The sequence below is a fragment of the Sceloporus undulatus genome, chromosome 5 (genome assembly GCF_019175285.1).
Source record: "Sceloporus undulatus isolate JIND9_A2432 ecotype Alabama chromosome 5, SceUnd_v1.1, whole genome shotgun sequence".
Taxonomy (NCBI): Eukaryota; Metazoa; Chordata; class Lepidosauria; order Squamata; family Phrynosomatidae; genus Sceloporus; species Sceloporus undulatus.
The window spans coordinates 1,038,887-1,058,195 of record NC_056526.1 but is presented as its reverse complement, the minus strand read 5'-3'; the positions used below and the strand labels follow the sequence as shown (position 1 = coordinate 1,058,195).

General features: G+C 47.9%; 1 protein-coding gene across 4 annotated transcripts in view; it reads left to right on the top strand.

The window, feature by feature from the left end:
- LOC121932053 (SH3 and multiple ankyrin repeat domains protein 3-like) overlaps positions 1-19,058 on the top strand; it is a 324,411-nt gene extending 305,353 nt beyond the window's left edge. For 3 of the 4 annotated variants that reach the window (XM_042470338.1, XM_042470336.1, XM_042470345.1), the window contains one exon: positions 11,696-19,058. In XM_042470338.1, the coding sequence (XP_042326272.1) occupies positions 11,696-12,239 (544 nt within the window). In that variant the 3' untranslated portion in view covers positions 12,240-19,058. The remainder of the gene's footprint in view (positions 1-11,695) is intronic. The other variant, XM_042470340.1, reaches the window with a different exon arrangement.
- The last annotated feature ends 251 nt before the right edge of the window (positions 19,059-19,309 follow it).

Sequence of the window (19,309 nt, the reverse complement as noted above, 5' to 3'; positions counted from 1 at the left end):
GCTAGGTTGCAGAGTGGGGCACAGCCAATTCTAGGAAGTGACCAATGTGTTGCGACCTCAGGAATAGTTCTCAGAGTTGCAGGGATTACAACATCTAGCAACCCATGTTAAATAAAAGGAGGGAGAATTCATAGGGTAGAACAATTGACCAAGTAACCTTTGTGGTGTCAGGAGAGAGGCGTATCTGTTCGTCAGTGAGCAGAAACATTTCCCATCTACTGACCTTTGCCAAAGCGAGTCTCTCTCATGGCACAAGTACCTCTTCTCAGGCCAGTCTCATTAACCACCAACAGTGCCAACACAGAAAAGGCTGCTATGCCTGGCTTGCACATTCCTGGGGAAAGCAGCAGAAACAATGCTGAATGGCGATGCACCATTCATGTGACCTCCTCCCCTTCTCTTCCTTCCTCCTTCCTTCCTTCTCCTTCCTTCCTTCCTTATCTCTCTCCTTCCTTCTTCTAATGCTCTCCTTCAACCGCCTTCCCAGTCCCCTTCACCCATCGCCTCCCCCCCTTCACCTGGGTCACTTGAAAAATCCACTGTTGCTTTGTCTCAGGCTTTGGCTGTTGAATCCATGCGATTATGATGTCCATTTCCTCTAGCGCAGTCAGGATGTGATTCATGGACATTGTGAACTGACCAGAACTGAGCTGCCTCAAGAATCCTTGGTGCCAATGGCCTGGATTCCATGACCATTTTCTTCTCAGCCCTCCTTGGCTAGTTATATCCACTGGCCCCAGGTGGCAAAACCTCCATCTTCTGTCCCTGGAGGCCAAAGATGTGTCTGTGGTGGCCCGTGGACAAGCAGGTGAACAGCGCTGGTGGCGGGATGCCAGAGGTCCTCTCCCCACCCAGCGCGCTGTCCCGCTGGCCCCTCCTGATCTGGGGGAGAGGCAGGCGCTCCCCCATGCTGAGATGTGCCTCGCCGCATCCAGGCACCCACCCAATCTTCCAAAATGGCTCCTGGCAGTCCTCCCTTCCTGAGACCGGTTCCTGGCCAGCAGGCAGTGGCTTCGGAGCTGCTGCAGTGGCTCCAACTGGTTTGTGAGAAGTCTTTGTCATTCTTCTCAGTGTTGTGCTGGCGCCCTGGACTGATGCTAACATTTCTCTCATTGCCTCTCTTCCTGTCTCCCATCTGCATGTCTCCGCTGCTCTGTCTAGAACCCCCTCAGGCCTCGCGAGGGGTGGGCGATTTGTGTAAGTGAGCATTGTTCTCATCTCATAGCAACCCATGTCCTCTGTTGCTGTCCGTCGTCTGTTTGTGCTTGCTGATTTGCAGCTGCTGGCTGCTGTGTGTGTAAGAGTGGGCAGGGTTGGTGGCCTGCGGGGAGGGAGGGACGAGAGGGGCAACGCTTGCTGTGCAGTGTGAATCGTCCCCGTCGCCCCTCTGTGGCCCCGAGCATGTTGTTCCCTGTCTTGTGATGTTCTGTGCCACCAAGTCCCAGGAGAAGCTCCCATCTGAGGCTAAACAGTGGCCAAGAGGCATCCCTGGTGGGAGAACGGAGCGCAGAGGGGCCACCGGAGCACTGCGTTCTGTATCCTGCATTGGGAAAGTGGTAGGCAAGGGGTAGCTAACGTATACCACACCACCACATAAACTGTATCAGTCACAGACATAAGAGGCGGAAACGCACACTGCCTGCCAGGGTCCAGCTGTCCTGTGGGGTTTCTTCAGGGGGAGCAGCTCTGTAGGTTGCCTGATATTCTCGCTGTGTGGCTTGCTCACAGCCACCGTCCATGGTCCCCTGTGCAGCGCTCAGCTCTGTGCTCGGGGTCAAACCCAGCATGATGGCCAGGAACAATCCTAGGGCAAGTTGACCCCACAAACCGGTCTTTGTGGTCCAAGCCGTGATCTGGGATTTAGAAGCTCTTCTGACCCCCCTTGGGACACCAACAGAAATGTGATTCCAGCTCACTCAGATCCCTCGCATCTGAGCAAGAGTAGGGGGCGCTGGGAGGCCATGAGGCTGCCTGTCAACACAATCCTTGCAGAAGCCCAGCTGTGTGAGTGTGTCCCGGGAGTATGTATCATCAGTTATCCCAAGACCATGGTGTTAGTAGAGGAAGCAACTTTCAGAGAGGAGCGCTTGAAACCATATTTTTTTTTTGCCTGTCCCCCCACACCTTGTAAAAGACTAATCGCAACAGGTCAGATAGCAGTGTCTACAAAACAGCAGTCATGGATCCCTCCCAAGTTATTTACAATGAGGAGGGGGGGTTGTGACATGCACAGGTTCAGACCTGATGTGTGGGTGGCTCATTCTGGGGAGACGGTGCTGCAAAGAGACTAGAAAGAGCAAGCCAGGGGTCGCAGAGAGAGAAATGTTGTAGAGGAGACCTTAGCTCCAAAGACGCTAATCCGTTTCTTCCATACATGCAAACTTCCGCAAAGCTCTGGGTTTCTACCTCCCTTCACTCCAGCCCTGACCTTCTTGCACTGTTCAAGGGCTGACGCAGGCATTCCCTGAACATTTTGCCAAATAACGCTTCCATTGGAACCTCGGTCTCAAAGCCCCTGGGAAGATAGCTTTGGGTTGGCTTGTGTCACCTCCAATCCAGTCATGTGTGATCTTGGACCAGTGTTTGTCTCTTCCCTGTAGCTCATCCATTGCACACATGCCATGCTTCAGTCTAGGACTGAGTAAGCTTGGCTGGTGTTCTCAGTGCTGTGGCTTCTCCTGTGCCATTTCTTCATCCATCTAAACAGGGTACGATGCTCTTCACCTCAGCAAGCCTGGCCTGGGCACACCTTGCCAAAGGTCTATAGGAGACAAGCTTTTGCAGCTGGCACTGGATTGTGGAAAGGGGAGATGGGAGTGAGGAACAGCCATTATTTTCACATTTCTTGGTGGCGTGAGGCTTATGTGGTATGAAGTAGCTTCTCACATTTCATCCGCCAAAATTTCCAAAAAAGGGTGGCATAGTATGACTGTAACAGAAGGATGGTCCAATTCTTACAGTGAACAGGCACTAGAAGCAGCAAGAACATCCAGTCACTTACTCTTGCTGCCGCATGCAAAGCCCACCACATTTTGCACTACATCTCTCCGTAGAAATCTGTGTCCCATCTACACATCGGGTCAGGTATTCACTGCCCTGTTTGTCCATCCTTTGACTATTGCAGTCAGTCAGATAAGAAGAGATGCTGCATGCAGATCTAAATGCTTGGGAAACCATTCCCCGATACCATTCTGTGAAAACCTTGCTCTCCTGAAATGTTCCATTTTGCTTGTAAAGAATGTCCCAGAAACATTACAAATACAAAACCCCTTAAGCACTTTTCAGTCTCACTGAAGTTGATTTCAGGTGAATTAAGTTCATTCATTCCATTGAAATGAACGGAAACAGTGTTTAATTTGATAGGCAGAACTGTTATTACATAGTCCAATAAAGCCAGTGGGGGAGGCTCACTAAGAGGAGAATGGTTTTGAGGATGACACCACACTGTTGAGAATGTATTTCTTCTGGACAGAGTGCAGATGAGATTGCTGCTGTCTTAACAAACAAGGGTTGGCGATAATATCTGAGAAGAGCTCCAGCATTGCGCAGCCACCATTAAAAGCCCTCTGGACTCTCTGCAGCCCTCTCCTACCTTTTCATCATTTGATAAGAAGAGCTTAAAATGCAAACAGTTTCAAGCGGGCATCCATTGTTCTTCAAACCACTGCGTGTTTATGGCCATGGCGCACTGCTACCAGTCCCTTGGCCAGGGATTCCCAGTTTCAACTTCAGTTGCTGCATGCAAACTGCAGAGACACCACGATGCGCAGGAAGGATTGTGCCAGCTTTGCTGAGAGGCCAAGGTGGGAATTATGAACAGTTTGAGCACACAAGAGATTTAGAGAGATCAAACTAAATGAGGGATTAAATGTCCTGTAGCATTTCATCAAGTATGACCATCGAGCCTCCCAAATAGCCACTGCGGCCGGTGTGGCCTGGCAGAGCAGATGTGGCAGTTTTGCAGGGTGGTCAAGCACACTGGCTTCTGCAGGAGAGAGGTCCCAGTTTTCCAAGAGCTCTCCGAGTGTTGGAACTATTTGAGGAGGAATGGCAACCTTGTGAACAAGAGGCCTTCAAGAGATCCTGGGCAAGTGTGTTGGGAGATGATGGTAGTTGTTGCTGTAGTTTTCAAGGCTTTAAATAATCCAAATGATATTTTTGTGGTCTGTGTCAATCCTGGACAATGAAGAAAGCAGACAAGGAAATCAACTCCTTTGAAAAGTATTGGGAGAAGGGTGCTATGGGTAGCCATGTATTGCCAAAGGAAATCTCACTAGATAGCTAAATGCTAAGATGAGGTTGTCATACCTTAGACATATCATGGGGCAATGTGACCCACTGGAGAAGATGCTAATAGTTGGTAAAATGGAAGGCAGTAGGAAAAAGAGGGAAGAATAATAGAAATCTTTATGAGAGCTGGAAGGGACCACAAGGCCATATAATCCAACCCCTATCATGCAGGAAGACACAACTAAATTACCCTGAAAGATGCTAATCCAACATCTGTTTCAAGACCCCCAAAGAAGGGTGTCTACTGTCAAACAGGTCTTACCATGAGTGGTTCGTCCTAATGGTTAGGAGGAACCACTTTTCTTGCCATCTGAATCCATTGGTTCATGTTCTTGCCTCTGAAGCAGCAAAAAATAAACTGTTCCATCCCTGTATGACTTCCCTTCAGATACTTAGACATCTATCATCTTACATCTGGTCTTCTTTCTCCAAGCGAAACATATCAAGCTCCCTCAGTCATTCTCCAGAAGGCTTGGCTTCCAGATCTTTGATCCCACTTTGTGTCCCATACTGGGAGAAAGACAGGATAATTTTTGGGAAATGGTCACAAAAACTTTTGAGTCTCAAGAAACCCTGATGAGAAAATACTGGGCTGGCAAGAATCTTCAAATTTCAGTACTAATTCTGTACAATATTTGCACTTAGTTGTTGTTGTGCCGGAAACAGCATTTGTTAAAATGATATTTGTATTGAAATATTTCCTGCACAGGAAATGCTGTTTTGGTGCAAACATGTTTTCTGTGCAAAATGTCTATGTAAGAATTTTGTGCAAAATTGGTCCCTAATTGTGAATAGACCCTGAAACTGTGATTTCTCACCGTGGTAAATCGCTAAAATTGCATGTTGCTCCCTTTGAAAGAAACATAGTGAAGAATTAACCTGATGGTGACCCTACAAATAAGAGCCTCCAAGGGCCCATCAACAGTCCTGCTTAGGGCTTACAAACTGAAGGCCATGACTTCTTTGAGTCTATCCACCTCTAGTGGGATCCTCATTGTCTACTGTATTCAGCATTATCAAGCATTATCAAGTTTTCAATGATATTATGGGCAATTCCTTAAACCAGGAGGTGTCCCATAAAAACCCAGAGTGAATTCCCCACCCCAAAAGTAAAGGAGCCAAGCCACATCTGCTGCCTGGTCATGGCGCAAACCAAACAGTAATTAGATTAAAATCCTTAAGCCGCATCAACACACCACCTTTCAGATGCCTTGCAACCCCACAAAACTGAGACGTTGTGTGCCAGAAACAAGAACAGGAATAAAGAAGCTTTCTCCACCAGACATTACAAAGAATAGCACTGTAAAGCATTTCTGAAGCTCTGTGTAAGATGCCACCAAGGTCTGCCAGCTAGCCATGCCAAAAGTACAAGACTCTTTGTGACCCCCCCCCCAAACACACATCACACTTTCCCTCAGAACAGATGGGACCAGTTTCAGTTGACTCCCAGTTAATGATGGTTATCTAGTGAAGTGGTTCATTGTTAAGCCATCATGGACTGCACCATGTGCTGGGAAATGAGTGGAGGAATTGGACTGGATGGCCTTGTGGTCTCTTCCAACTCTACGATTCTATGATTCTATGAATGAATCACCTCTTGGAACCTGATGAGAATCTGCTCACATGGCAAGCTCCTCAGAGGATGGCAGCCATGACATATGGCCAGCTATTAACACTGGCTGCAGTTGCAGTTAAAATCGCTGCATAAGGAGGGTCCTTTCTGGGTTTCTCCCCAGGCTGCTATCCTATTTGACATACTCCCCTAATGTCAACAAAAAAGACTTCCCTATACAGAGAGAGAGAGAGAGAAAGCAACCATAGAATGATAGAGTTGAAAGAAACCACAAGGGCCATCCAGGCCAGTCCCATTCTTCTGCCATGCAGGAACTCTCAATCAAAGCATAACCAACAGAAGATGGCCATCCAGCCTCTGTTTATAGACCTCCAAGAATAGAGACTCCATCACATCTCTGAGGGACTGTCTTCCACCATAGAAGAACTCTTACTATCAGGAGATTCTTCCTAAGTTGAGTGGAATCTCTTTTCCTGTAGTTTGCATCTGTTGCTCCTTGTCCTATTCTCTGGAGCAGCAGAAAACACAGCTTGCTTCCTCCTCAATGTAATACACTTCACTACTCAAAGGGCTATCATATCACTTCTTAAACATCTCTTCAGGCTAAACATACTCGGCTCCCTAAGTCTTTTCTCATAGGGCTTCATTCAGACCCTTCACAATTTGGTCACACTCCTCTGGACACACTCCAGCTTGTCCACATCCTTTTTGAATTGTGGTGCCCAGAACTGGACAAATGTTATTCCAGATGAGGCCTGACCAAAGCAGAATTGAGTGGTAATATTACTTCCCTTGATCTAGACACGATACTTCTCTTGATGCAGCATAGTTTGCATTGGCCTTTTAGCTGCCACATCTCACTGTTGATCATGTTCAACTTCTGGTCTACTAGGACTCCTAGATCCCTTTCAGACGTAGTCTATTAAGTACCCATGAAATGCATTTCATTTTTTCGTCTGAAGTGCAGTACCTTACATTTCTTCCTGTTGAAATTCATTTTGTTAGTTTTGATCCATTTTTTAATCTATGCAGGTCCTTTTGAATTTTGATCCTGTCTCCTCGGGGCATTAGCTACTGCTCTTAATTTGGTGCCATCTGCGAATTGATAAATATGCCCTCTATTCCTCATCCAAACCACTGGGTCACATCTCTCCAGGATTAAGAAGAGGAGCCATGCTGAGCATGCATTGAGTTCAGCTGTTCTTGATGGCCATGAAATCATCTTGGAAGTGATTGGAAAATTGGGAAAGCTGTAATTTTGGAGATTTACATGCACATCTTGCCCCTTGCATCCACTTGCTGATAGTAAAAGTGCACACATAATAGACATGTTGACTGCTGCTTCTAGCAGTGTGACAGCTTCTCAACCTGCTGTGGTGCCCCTGGCCTAGGATGGCACAAGGCCGGAAGATGGCACAAGGCTAGCAGAACATATCTGTACCAACTTCTGGAGGAAAGAGCAAGTGGTCTCTGTGCAGACGCTCGTGAGTTCTTGCTGCCAATGAGGACTTCAGCACTTTTTCCTTTCTGACAGCTAAGCATTTTCTGCCATGTCTTTAGAGTTAGGACTCACCTTTCAGGAGTGCTTTATTGTGCATTACTGCATGGCAGAATGAGGTGGACTAAATGGCCTTTCTGGTCCTTTCAACCTCTAAAGACTGGGATTTCATTTTATGTCCCTTATTCATGCACTACCTCCAAAATATGTGGGATTTTAACCGGGGGGGGGGGGGTGGAAGCATTTTTGAGTGGCTTCCTAGATGAGATGCCGAATCTCCTGGTTCTATCCAGTGGCCACAAGAGTCCCACACAGGGAACAGAGAAATAACATGAAGAGCTGGATGATGTTTGTTGTTATTTGCTATTGAATCAACCTCAACTTATGGCAACCTTATGAATGAGAGACCCCAAGAAGAGTCCCCATCACTCCCTGCCCGCTCAAACTCGGGGCAACAGTGGCTTCCTTGGTGGAGTGAATCCACCTGTAATGCATTCTTGCTTTTCTCTCCTGGCGTTCCATTTTGCTGACCATTGTTGCCTTTTCTATTACGTCACTTTATCATCTCATGATAGATCTCTCTTTGGACTTTTTCAAAAATCAGTTTCTAGAGCATTCTGCTGGGCCCAGTGGGGTCTCAGCTTATTAGACCCTTCCCTGCTTTCTTGTACAGACAGGTCCTACTAGGTAGCGCTTCATCCCGGTTCCTTGACAAACTGTGCAATGTGCTCCTTAGCCCCATCAAGCTCCATTCAACCGTCTCAGCAGTGTCACTTCAGGCTTGGGTCTGAACAGACAGTTTCAGAGCAGAATTATGGATAAGCAAGCTTGTTAAGTGCTGGGTGCTGAGATTAAACACTGAATCATAGAGTCATAGATTGGAAGACACCACTAGGGCCCTGATCCAGTCCCAACCCCTTCTGCCAGCAGGAAATCCAAATCAAACATCCCCGACAGATGGCCCTCCAGCCTCTGTTTAAGACCTCCAGGAAGGAGACTCTATCACCCTCCGCGGAGGGAGTGCATTCCATTGTCGAACAGCCCTACTGCGAAGTTCCTCTAATGTTGAGCTGGAATCTCTTTTCCTACTGTCTCACTTGATCATGTTCCGGGTTCTGTTCTCTGGGCAGCAGAAAAAAGCTTGCTTCCCCTCAATGTGACACTTCAAATATTTAAATAGGGTATCAATCACCTTAACCTCTTTTCTCCAGGCCAAACACGACCCAGCTCCTTCAGTCGTTCCTCATGGGCAAGGTCCAGACCTCACCATTTAGTCGCCCCCTTGGACATGGCTCCAGTTTCAATGTCCTTTTGAATTGTGGTGCCCAGAACTGACACAGGATTATTCCAGGTGGGGCCTGACCAAACAGAATAAGTGGCACATGACTTCTCTAATCTAGACACTATATACTTCTATGATGCAGCCTAGAATTGCATGGGCCTTTTTAGCGCCGCATCGACTGTTGACTCATGACTCCCAGATCCCTTTCACAGTACTTTTTCATCAGCCAGGTGTCCCCCAATCCTAATATCTGTGCATTTCATTTTTCTGCCCTAAGTGCAATACCTTACATTTCTCTGTGTTGAATTTCATTTTGTGTAGCTTTGGCCCAGCTTTCTAGTCTATTCAGGTCATTTGAATCTTGATCCGTCCTCTGGAGTATTAGCTATTCCCCCTAATTTGTGTGTCATCTGCAAATTTGATAAGTATGCTCCCATTGTCATCCAGGTCATGATAAAGATTGGAATAGCACTGGGCCCGACAGAGCCCTGTGGGCCCCTCTGGTCACTTCTCTCCAGATGAAAAGGAGCCATGGCTGAGCACCCTTTGGCTCGGCCGGTCACAATGACAAAATCCTGTACAGTTCCGTTGTCGAGCCAACATTTTACAGGTTTGCAAGAATAGTCATGGGGAACCCTGTCAATGGCCTTACTGAAATCAAGATATACTACATCCACAGCATTCCCTTCATCTACCAAGCTGGTCATTTTATCAAAGAAAGAGATAAGGTTTGTCTGGCATGATTTCTTTCTCTGAAACCCATGTTGACTTTTTGTGATGATGGCATTGCCTTCTAGATGTTCACAGACTCTCTGTTTAATGATCTGCTCCAGAATCTTTCCTGGGCTTGATCTCAGACTAACTGGAGGATCATTGTTGGGATCCCCTTTTTCCCCTTTTTGAAGATGGGGACAACGTTTGCCCTCCTCCGTTCTGCTGGGACGTCTCCTGTTCTCCAGGAGTTTTCAAATATTGCCAATGGCTCCGATATTACTTTTGCCAGTTCTTTTAATACCCTTCGATGGAGTTCATCTGGTCCTGGAGACTTAAATTCATTTAGATTAATAAGGTATTTCTCTACTATCTCTTTACTTATTCTGTCCTCTGCTCCATTATCCTCAGGTTGAGCCCCTTTGCCTTTTCTGAGAAGACTGAGGCAAAGAAGGTCTTGATTCTTCCTTTTCTCTGTTCTCCTGTTGACATTTGTGTTGCCTGTTCGCCACGCAGTGAACTAACCTGTTCCTTCTTGTTCTTTTTTTTCTGCTTCCTTTTGCTGCAGACATATCCAAAAAATCTCTTTTTATTCTTTTTAACCTCTCTAGCAAGCCTGAGCTCATGCTGCACTTTAGCTTTTCTGACTTTACCCCTACACATGCTCCTCAGCTCCTACACTGCTCCTCCATGCCACGACCCACAGGTTCACCAAAATCTTTCATTGCTGCCTTTTGTGTTGTTTGTCCTTTTGGCTAGGAATAGGACAGCCTGTTCATCAACAGCTATAAAAGACAAGGGCTTGGAGATGCCTCTGCCTTTTCCCAGCCCCTTGACCACTGCGTGTAGCATTAGGCCAGAGGTCTGGCAAATGAAGGCCTTGTTTTGTTCTAGCCTATTAGCCTCTACCTTGGAAATCCAGTTGCCACCTTGTTCTCCCAATTAAACCATTACCGACTCAGAACAAATGGCTTCCAGTTCTTCCTTTGAGGCCTGGCACACACATGCACTGGGCAAGGGCTCACAGACTCTGGCTCAAGTGAGTACAAGCAGAGAGGCCTACAGACTCCCTCATTCAGAGGAAGAAGAAGCATCTCAAGGCAAAGGATCACATGCAGCAGTGGCCAACAGACAGTAACACCAGTTGGCACATAATGGAAATGCAGAGTTTATAAGTTAAAAACATTGAGCCATTTTTGCAACCGCAAAAGTTTGGCATCCTAATGGAAAGCGTAAATGGTGGCAAGCCAGCACAAGACTTGCTTTTTGTCTCACAATCCCATATGATCAAGTACTGCATGCACTGAGGTAAAGGAGTGTTTCCTCTCAAGATAAACGAACATGAAGGGGAAGGGATGCTGCTCACCGTCCCTTCAGAGGAGCTGCCTGGGCAAGTGGCAAAACATCCTCAATGCCTTTTTTGTGGTCTAAGTGCCCTCAGAAAACTCACAATCCAGGTTCTACCAGCACAGAAGAGAAAAACCCTCCGTTTCCCCAAGCCAGCCATTTTGCTTATTGCAGAAAAAATTCTTTGGGGTTCTTAAAACCCACAATGGTTTTTCAGAGATGAAGAAAATGGAGGAACAAAGCAAAAAGTCTGGCACCCTCCCACACACTGCCATTTGCCTGCCTCACTCAAACACATACGCTGCTAACTTCACAAGCTAAACCCACTCTTGTTGTTGTGGTACTTTCAAGTCATTTCTGGTTTATGGCAACCCTAAGGCAAGATCTGTTCAGAGGACAGTTTTCTCTGAGGCCAAGAGAATATGACTTGCCCAAGGTCACCCAATGGGTTTCCATGGCCGAACGAGGATTTGAACCCTGGTCTCCAGAGACTTAGCCCAACCCTCCCAAATGACCAGACCATGTTGGCTCTCATCCACTTTGCCTGACCTCCAAAGGCAAATAGCTCAGTAGCCATAGGAGAGGTTGTGAGGGCCATTTTCCCTTCAGAGATTCTACTGAAGGGAGCTAAGGAGATTCTACTGAAGGAAGCTAAACCTATTAACATTATGCAGTTCACATCACTACTTTTACTAATGCAAATATTTATCTCCAGCCTTTTATCTCCAAGCCAAGAATCTCAGGGTGGTTTTCCTTTCTGTTTACTAAGGACTAATAGTGAGTGAGCGCAGAGGAGGAGAGTTTGAGAGGGTCCTGCTTTGCCTTGGGGTGCAAGGGGGTTGTTCCCTGGGGTTCTGCAGAACCACAGTAATCCCCTGCTCTCCTTTGTAGGTTTTGTGTGCGTGTGCGTGTGCGTGTGCGTGTGTGTGGTCGGGTACCTCGGTGCCTCTCTCACCCTCAACTTTGCTTTGTTGCCCTCTCTTTCTCTCTGCAGACTTTTCAGTAGTTTAGGAGAACTGAGTACCATTTCCCAGCGCAGCTCGGGCACCACGTATACCATCCGGCCCGGCAGCCGCTACCCTGTGACCCGACGCACTCCCAGTCCGGTGAAGCCCGCCCTGGACAGGACAGACCCGCTGAGCAGCGTCCGGCCCTATGGGCTCACCCCACCCACCATCCTCAAATCTTCCAGCCTCTCTATCCCACATGAACCCAAGGAGGTGCGCTTCGTGGTGAGGAGCGTGAGCGCCCGGAGCCGGTCCCCGTCCCCCTCTCCTTCTCCGGGGCCCCCGCTGCACGCCCTCCATCCGCCGCGGCCCTTCATGCAGAAGCCCCTTCACCTGTGGAACAAGTATGATGTGGGGGACTGGCTGGAAAGCATCAACCTGGTGGAGCATCGAGACAAGTTTGAGGACAATGAAATCGAGGGGACCCACTTGCCGGCCCTGACTAAGGAGGATTTTGTAGAGCTGGGGGTGACGCGGGTCGGGCACCGCATGAACATTGAGCGGGCACTCAAACAGCTGGTAGATAGCTGACCATCCCAGCTGGTGCTGGCCTCCTCCTCGCAGGGGCCAGACGGGACATTTCTACTAGACGAGTAAACAGGAACCCGTGGGATTCTCTTTCTATTCTACTCTGACCACTGCACTGAAGGGCGGGGAGCTGGCAAGTACCTACTCTCTCTCCCCCATCTCTCTCTCAATCTCTCTCACACGCACATGGGAGGCCAAAAATGCCGCATGGAAATGCACCCCTCAACCCACCCCAGAGTGGAGTGGGGGGACTGGTCTTTCTATCACCTGGCGTGCCCTTCCCCAAGAGAGTCACTGCGGGACAGGTGCTTCTGGGGAACGGGAGAGGGTGCCCCATTATCGGGGGACACCTCTTGAATGGGTTGTATGTGTATGGGCGCAGGTGGCAGGCAGGTGGCACTAAAGAGGAAGGGCCTTTCTGGGTTGGATGGAGACCAGTCAGTTTTGGTTGCTGGGGATGGGGGAAAAACAAGAGGAAACAGAGGGGAGCACATCGGTTAACAGCAGTGTTTGTGCTTTGTGGCTCTGGTATGCCAGTTGGCTTGCACAGAAGGTAAAACGCACATCCTTAGAAAGGGTCTGAATGGGCCCAGTGGGCCAAAGACTTCAGCCTGGGTGTGCCTTCTGCAGATAGTTGTGAAGAGGGAGAAGCAGGCTCTGACTGGCAATGGCCACGAAGGTCAGAAGGGCCCTGGTACCTTGGCTGGGCAGCACCTTCCAGGATGCTGGGGAGAGGAGTGGCGCAATACCAGAATGCATGTAATGGCTGTCTTGCTGGCGAAGCAGAAAAGGAAAGACAAATCAGAAAAGGGCTGGCCTGCCCACCCCTAACTCATGCACACAGACACAGACACACAACCAGTATCTCTAAGTCCTGCCCCAACAGAACCATCTCATTGGGAGGAAGGCTGGAAGACTGATATGGACTGGGATGGGGGTTGAGGGTGCGAGAGAAAGAGAGAGAGAGAGAGACCACATACACAAAGAGAAGGACCTGCCTTTTGGAAGACTGTGTTCCTTGGCCCTGGTGAGAGAGGGCTGAAGTCGCATGGATAGAAGCATGTTTGGGGGCATCCAAGGGGGCAAGCGGAGAACCCAGCCGCTTCCGCTTTGCCAACATTCATGGGGAGGGGGGAGGTCGCATTTTCTTGGGGGTCATGGGACGCATTTGAAAGAGTCTCTATAAATCTCTGTGCATTTCTGTAGGTTTGGCAGTCCTATTGAGAAGGATGCCAACGCCAGGATCCCGCCCACTCTATCCTAGTCACTCATTTTTGCATCTTTTTAATCAGCTATATATTTGAAAAGGAAGAAAAAAACAAACAAATATCTATATATCTATATCTATAGCCACATTGTTTTGTTATGGTTTACTAAAGCTATATCTGGCTAGAGGGAAAGTGGGGGGGCTTGCTCCCCCCTTCCTGCAAAGCTTGTGGGAGTTTTTAGTGACTGAATGAATGTGAGAGAAACAAAAGAAAAAATAGTCTTTTTAAACTCCTTTCAGATGCTCTGAATTTTACAGATTTGGGGGGTGGGGAGGGGAGGGGGGAACCAAAAGACAACCTTGCACTTGGTTTTGGGGACACACCAAGTCTTCCATCCTTGCTGGGCAGAGCTGCGGGACAGACCCTGGCCAGAGCTTCCCTTGCCTTAGCCCCATCTCTTGCCTCCCTTCCTGGGGTCCGGTGGGGTGGGGTGGGGTGGGGTGGGAGCCAGGGAAGGGGGCAGGACGGCCCCTTTGCATCTACTGTAGTCTTTCCAAGTGCCAGGAATGCCCATGTTGCCAAGACAAAAGTAGGGGGAAGCCCCACTGGGGAAGCTGGAAGAAGGCAGAGGAAGCCCAAACCCCTTTCCAGGACCCAGGCCCTGGGGCAAGCAGGAAAAGGAAGGAGACCTGCTCTGAACTGGGGTCAGGTAGTGTCCCTCAAAGGGCATTTCCGTGGGGTGGGGGTGGACCGAAACACCTACCGGTACTTGACAGCCATCTGGGGACTGCAGCAAATAAAACCCTATGCTGCTCATCTCCACCTGACAAATGCCTCAGCTGGTAGATGGACACAGATAAAATGAGGGGCCCATGCACTCTGTCAGACCTCCATTGTGGACTTTGCTTCCTTTATACCCCTGGTCTGTTCCTCAGGACACAGCCAGAAGTTCAAGGAGATGCCAGCCACTCCAGAAAGAAGGACCCAGAAAGACATGGGCAGCCTTGACCAAGCCTGCTCGGAGTCTGGAAGGGAAACATCATCACAGTTTTCTCTGCCAGAACATCTGGTTGCATGCTTCTGAGCCTGCCTGCCCTACAAGGCACCCAGGAGGACTTTAGGGAGGGAGTGGAGGATGAAGGTGTAAGAGAGAGGGATGGGCACAGGCCTCCTCCCCAGCTTAGGGCCAGGCTTCTGGCTTTGCCTGTGGATGCTGAGGTCTGCCTCTGCAACAACCCACTGGACTGCGTTGTTCCCTTCAACAAACTGTCCCATCCGCGCAAGAAATGTTCTGCCCCTAAAGTGGGTTGGTGTGGAGCAGTGTGCCCCAAAGTGCATTTCCTCAGAAAAGGTATTAATTCTTCTGGTGCTAGAGGGGCGGAAGAGGGAAATCCTCACTCGCCCTCACACATCTCTTAACCTTTCCAAGCTTATTCCAATGCAGGGAGGGGGAAGTGGCAGGTTGTCAGCCCAAGGATGCACAAAGACACAGCATACACCACCATCACCACCCCCAAAACTATTCTTGTTGAATGGATCTTGCTGGGAGATGGTGGGGGTGCTTTGCCAAGTTTCCTTCCCGTAGGCAGGGCTGATGGAGGGACGGAGGGGCTGGTCACTAACCGTCCAAAATCAACCCAGGCAGCGTAAACACTCCAGCAAAAGATTTGCAGCCACCTCAAGGAGGGTTGCTAATTTCTGACCACACTTGGGTTGTGAGGCTATCTGTGTCTGCACCCCAGGAAAAAGTGCAACAGGTACTTTATACCTGCTTGGGCTTCTGTGCCATCACCCCATTGAAAGCAATGAAACCTTTTTTGAGCCCAACCTACTCAGTCCACTTTTTAAACAGCATGTCTGAAAACAGTGAAAGTAATATATGCTGCCATCATTCCAAGCTTATTCATACACTACAATCTAGTTAAAAACCCTATACAGTAGACACTCAAAATGCCACAACAGTCTTTCTCACCCTGGTGTCCTCCAAATATGTTGGGCCACAAGTCCCATCTTCTCCAACCATGGCAGCAGCTTAAGGAGTGCTGCCTCATTCCACCACCTTAAACTCTGTATGTCTTGCCTCACCACTTAATATCCAGTATTAATATATTTATAGCACAGTCCTCTGTATGTGTACTTGCAGATAGGTATGACTCTGTTTGCTATGGCTTACTCCCTTGCCATTCTCCATTTTCAGACAGCAGACAGGCCTACTGTAAAGCCAAATCCCATATTGTCCAATGTCAGGGGTGCTGACATCAACCTCGAGAGCATCCTTTTACACCTAATATCCCCCCAATGTGCTGGTAGCAACCCTCCAGCCTTTGCCACTCAGGCTCTGTCCTCATGACCACAATCCACAATGTGCATGAAACACACTAACCCCTAAAACAGGCTTAATGCTATCAGATTAAAACCCTACTTTGCACTCTCCCTGAAGCTTCCAGAAATAAAAATGTTCTGCCTTTCATTTAGGATTGCTTCCAAGCAATTACATAGGCAAGAGTAGGCCCACCCAAAGGCTCTGGTCTACTCTTAACACACAACCAACCTCATGTTTTGAGATTGCTGAAACCAGAAACAAAAATGACCACATTATCTATAGAGAGCAATGGTATGTGCACCCCAACCCAACACGCCATAACCAACCCCGTGGGTAGGATGGGCATGTTTTACTTTTAGCAACCTAGATTGGCATTCCTTTTAGCAAGGAAGGAATTGCTTCTCTTTGCAGCCTACCTACCGCTCTGCAGCACGCTAGCCTTCCTCCTCAGCAGCGTCGTACTGGCCCACAACCACCCTCCCTCCTGGACCCCTTCTTGCCCCTGAGAGTGGTTGGAGTCTTGTTGGTTGGCTATCAGCCTGAGTGCAGGCTCTTTTGAAGGCCCACACTGTCGTGGGCTCAGTGTCTCTGTCCCTTCTGCAGCTGTTTCTGGGACAATGTGAGGAGACTTTGCCTGCACCCGCTGCCTCCTCTGGATGGAGGCTTGAAGACTGCAGACTGTAACTTATCTGCAGGAAGTTCACTTCAGGACTAGGAAAAGCTGGATGCCTTCTTCTTTCCTCTGGAAAGCCCTCTGCTGCCCTGGTGCTCTTTCTTTCTTCTTGGGAGGGCTGGAGAGCGGCAATGAACCCTTATTTCTGCTGCTCCTCCTCGCGAAGGCCGGCTGAGCCCCCTTGGCATGGGGCAGGGCCACTCAGCTTCTAGCTACTAAGCAGCTGCAGCCGTAACTGTGTTTGCAAACACTGGGTGATACCCTGCGGCGCCAAGATGTCGGCCGCAGGGACACCACGGCTAAGTCCTGGTCAGGCATAGCACACAAAAAGGAAAGAAACCTCCAACCAGACCAAGTTGAAGTTGGAAGCACTGATGGAAAGAATAGTGGTAATTGTTTATGCTTAGGTTGAAAAAAGAGTTTCCCGTCAGTCAGGAACCCCCATCTGGAAGAATAATAGACCAGCAACAATTCTGTACAATCTTCTCTTATTATTCGACATCTCAAAGTGTTGCTTAGGATTTTTCTGCAGGGGGAAATGAGTTTTCCGTGCAAGAGAAAAGAAAAAACATCCAGGTGGGAATCTTGTAGGGAGGTTATGTCTTCATAAGTGCCACACACTGATACACATTGGTCTTCATGTGCATCAGGCATTCTTACAGGTGTCCAGTGTGCATCTTTGCAGTTCACTAGCAAGATTTCTCAGTACCTCTGCTATGGAGCTAAATAGACACAAAGTTATGTAAGTAAATGGAATATAAGATTCTGGAACCTTTTTTATCCAGAAAATAGACTTCCTATGCAGAAAACCTGTTTTCTCTGCCAAAAAACCCCACCTGTTTTTCTCACCAAATAATTCCTACTCAATGAGAGATTGTAATAGCAGGAGAATCATGCGGAGAAATACTTGCTTTTCCCTTTTGCCCCGGCTGGGCAAAAACTTAATTGTCCATCCTCACATCCAACAAGAAAACAATTCAATTACATCCCTAGTAGGAACCCTGCCTAAATCTCTCTGAAACTGGTCCATTTTCTGTAATTGCTCTCTACTCTTTTGTAAACCATTTATTACAAAATGTAAAGCATCTTCAGTGTGGAATGAGAGAATGTTGGTGCATAAATGGGGTAAAGAAAAATACAGAGCAACTTGAGGTCAGAACCACTGAATTCAGAGCTGGATGAGACATTAAGATTCAAGAGGAATCCATGTCCAAATCCCCCCACCCCCAGATGCCAAAGACCCCAAATCCAGATGCATGTTTGCCAAATCTTATGGCATTTTGGAGAACTTCACAATTTCTCTTTGGAGATATCCATAAAATCTCTCCTTTGGCCAATTTAATTCCTTTGAAACTAGCTTTGGCTGCTTCAATTCCCAAACCAGGCCTGGAGTAAACCCTAGTAAACTTAGTGGGATTACCATTTTAGGAAACACACTTGGGACTCTGCAGTTTAGCATTATAATTCCAGCACTGACAGTACTATCTCAATTCAAAGATATAGCCGTGTTAATCTATAGAATCAGTACGTAGAAAGAACTTGTAGCACCTTTGAGACTAACTGAAAGAAAGAAATTGGCAGCATGAGCTTCCTTAGACTTCAGCCTGCTTCCTCAGATGCATTAAAATTAAAATTAAATTAAAATGCATCTGAGGAAGTAACCTGAAGCCTACGAAAGCCCATGCTTAAAATTCATTTCTTTCAGTTAGTCTCAAAGGTGCGACAAGATCTCTTTACATAACATTGACTAAAGATTGTCCAAAAAATGATCCACTCAGCTCTTCACTTAGGCCTTATCTAATCGTTTTATTTACAAGGTTAAAGAGGGCATTTTCTTCTCTTTAGGGTAACACAATTACAAATATTTTTGCTAACTGATTAAATTCATCACCTAATACCCCATCACTTACCTAATAAATAGATGTTCTAATCAATTAAACCCAAGCATTCCTTTTCCCCTAACAATGCAAACAAAAGTCTGGCCAGCAAGGGCCTAAATAACGCAGTTGTTTGTAATTTTATAGTAAGACAGACTTGGCATCCTATTGCCAAGTGTTCAGCATGGTACAGGGGACCAGACCAATCAAAAGGACCCTCCTTGTCATGTTTTAATCCAAGTGAGAAGTCTTGGAAGTAGCACCCTCCCGGCAGGCTCTAGAAAGAACGGGAAAGGAGGCAAGGATCTAGTTACTTGATGGGACGCCTTTTAAAAGGTTCAGCAAGCATACCCTCAAAGAAAGGGCCAGGGAAAACAGAGGCAGCAGCAGCAGCTCCCTTGGAAGGAAAAGTGATTTCCCAGGCTCTGCTTAAAGACCTGCCAGACATGCTCCAATTTCAAAACGAAATCCTTGCCTGTCTGCAGAAGAAGCAATGGCTGAGGCAGAGCCTTCTACTTAGGAATAGAAAAGTGATTGACCGAGTGTCAGTTTTGCTCAGTGGCTTGGAATCTCCTGTTTTGGCCCTGAAGGGATAATAAGGTGGGAGAAGGGGAAAGTGGTCTCTCCTGCCATCCAGTTTGCCCACTGACTTAACAGGCTTTGTCTTGAGTTCTAAACCGGATGCTTCTTGCTTCATAGCCTTGCAGACACTTTGGTAGCCCACTCCCAGGGCTCTGCCCATTCGCTCTTGTTTTTGCTTCCCCGGTTGTAAAGAAAGGCTTCGCGCATTGTTCCTTTCCACTCATGCTGTGCTTCAAGATGGCCGCTTTGCTGGAAGGAACCTTTTCTGTACCCGGTCCCTCCGTTGCCGCCACCGCTGGCTCCGCAAGTGCCCATGTCTGCTTTCACCTCAACAAGGCTGTTGGCTTTCTTTGCAGTTGTCAGTTGATGTTGCTCGGTGTCTTGCTCCCAGCTGGAGCAAAGGGAACTGG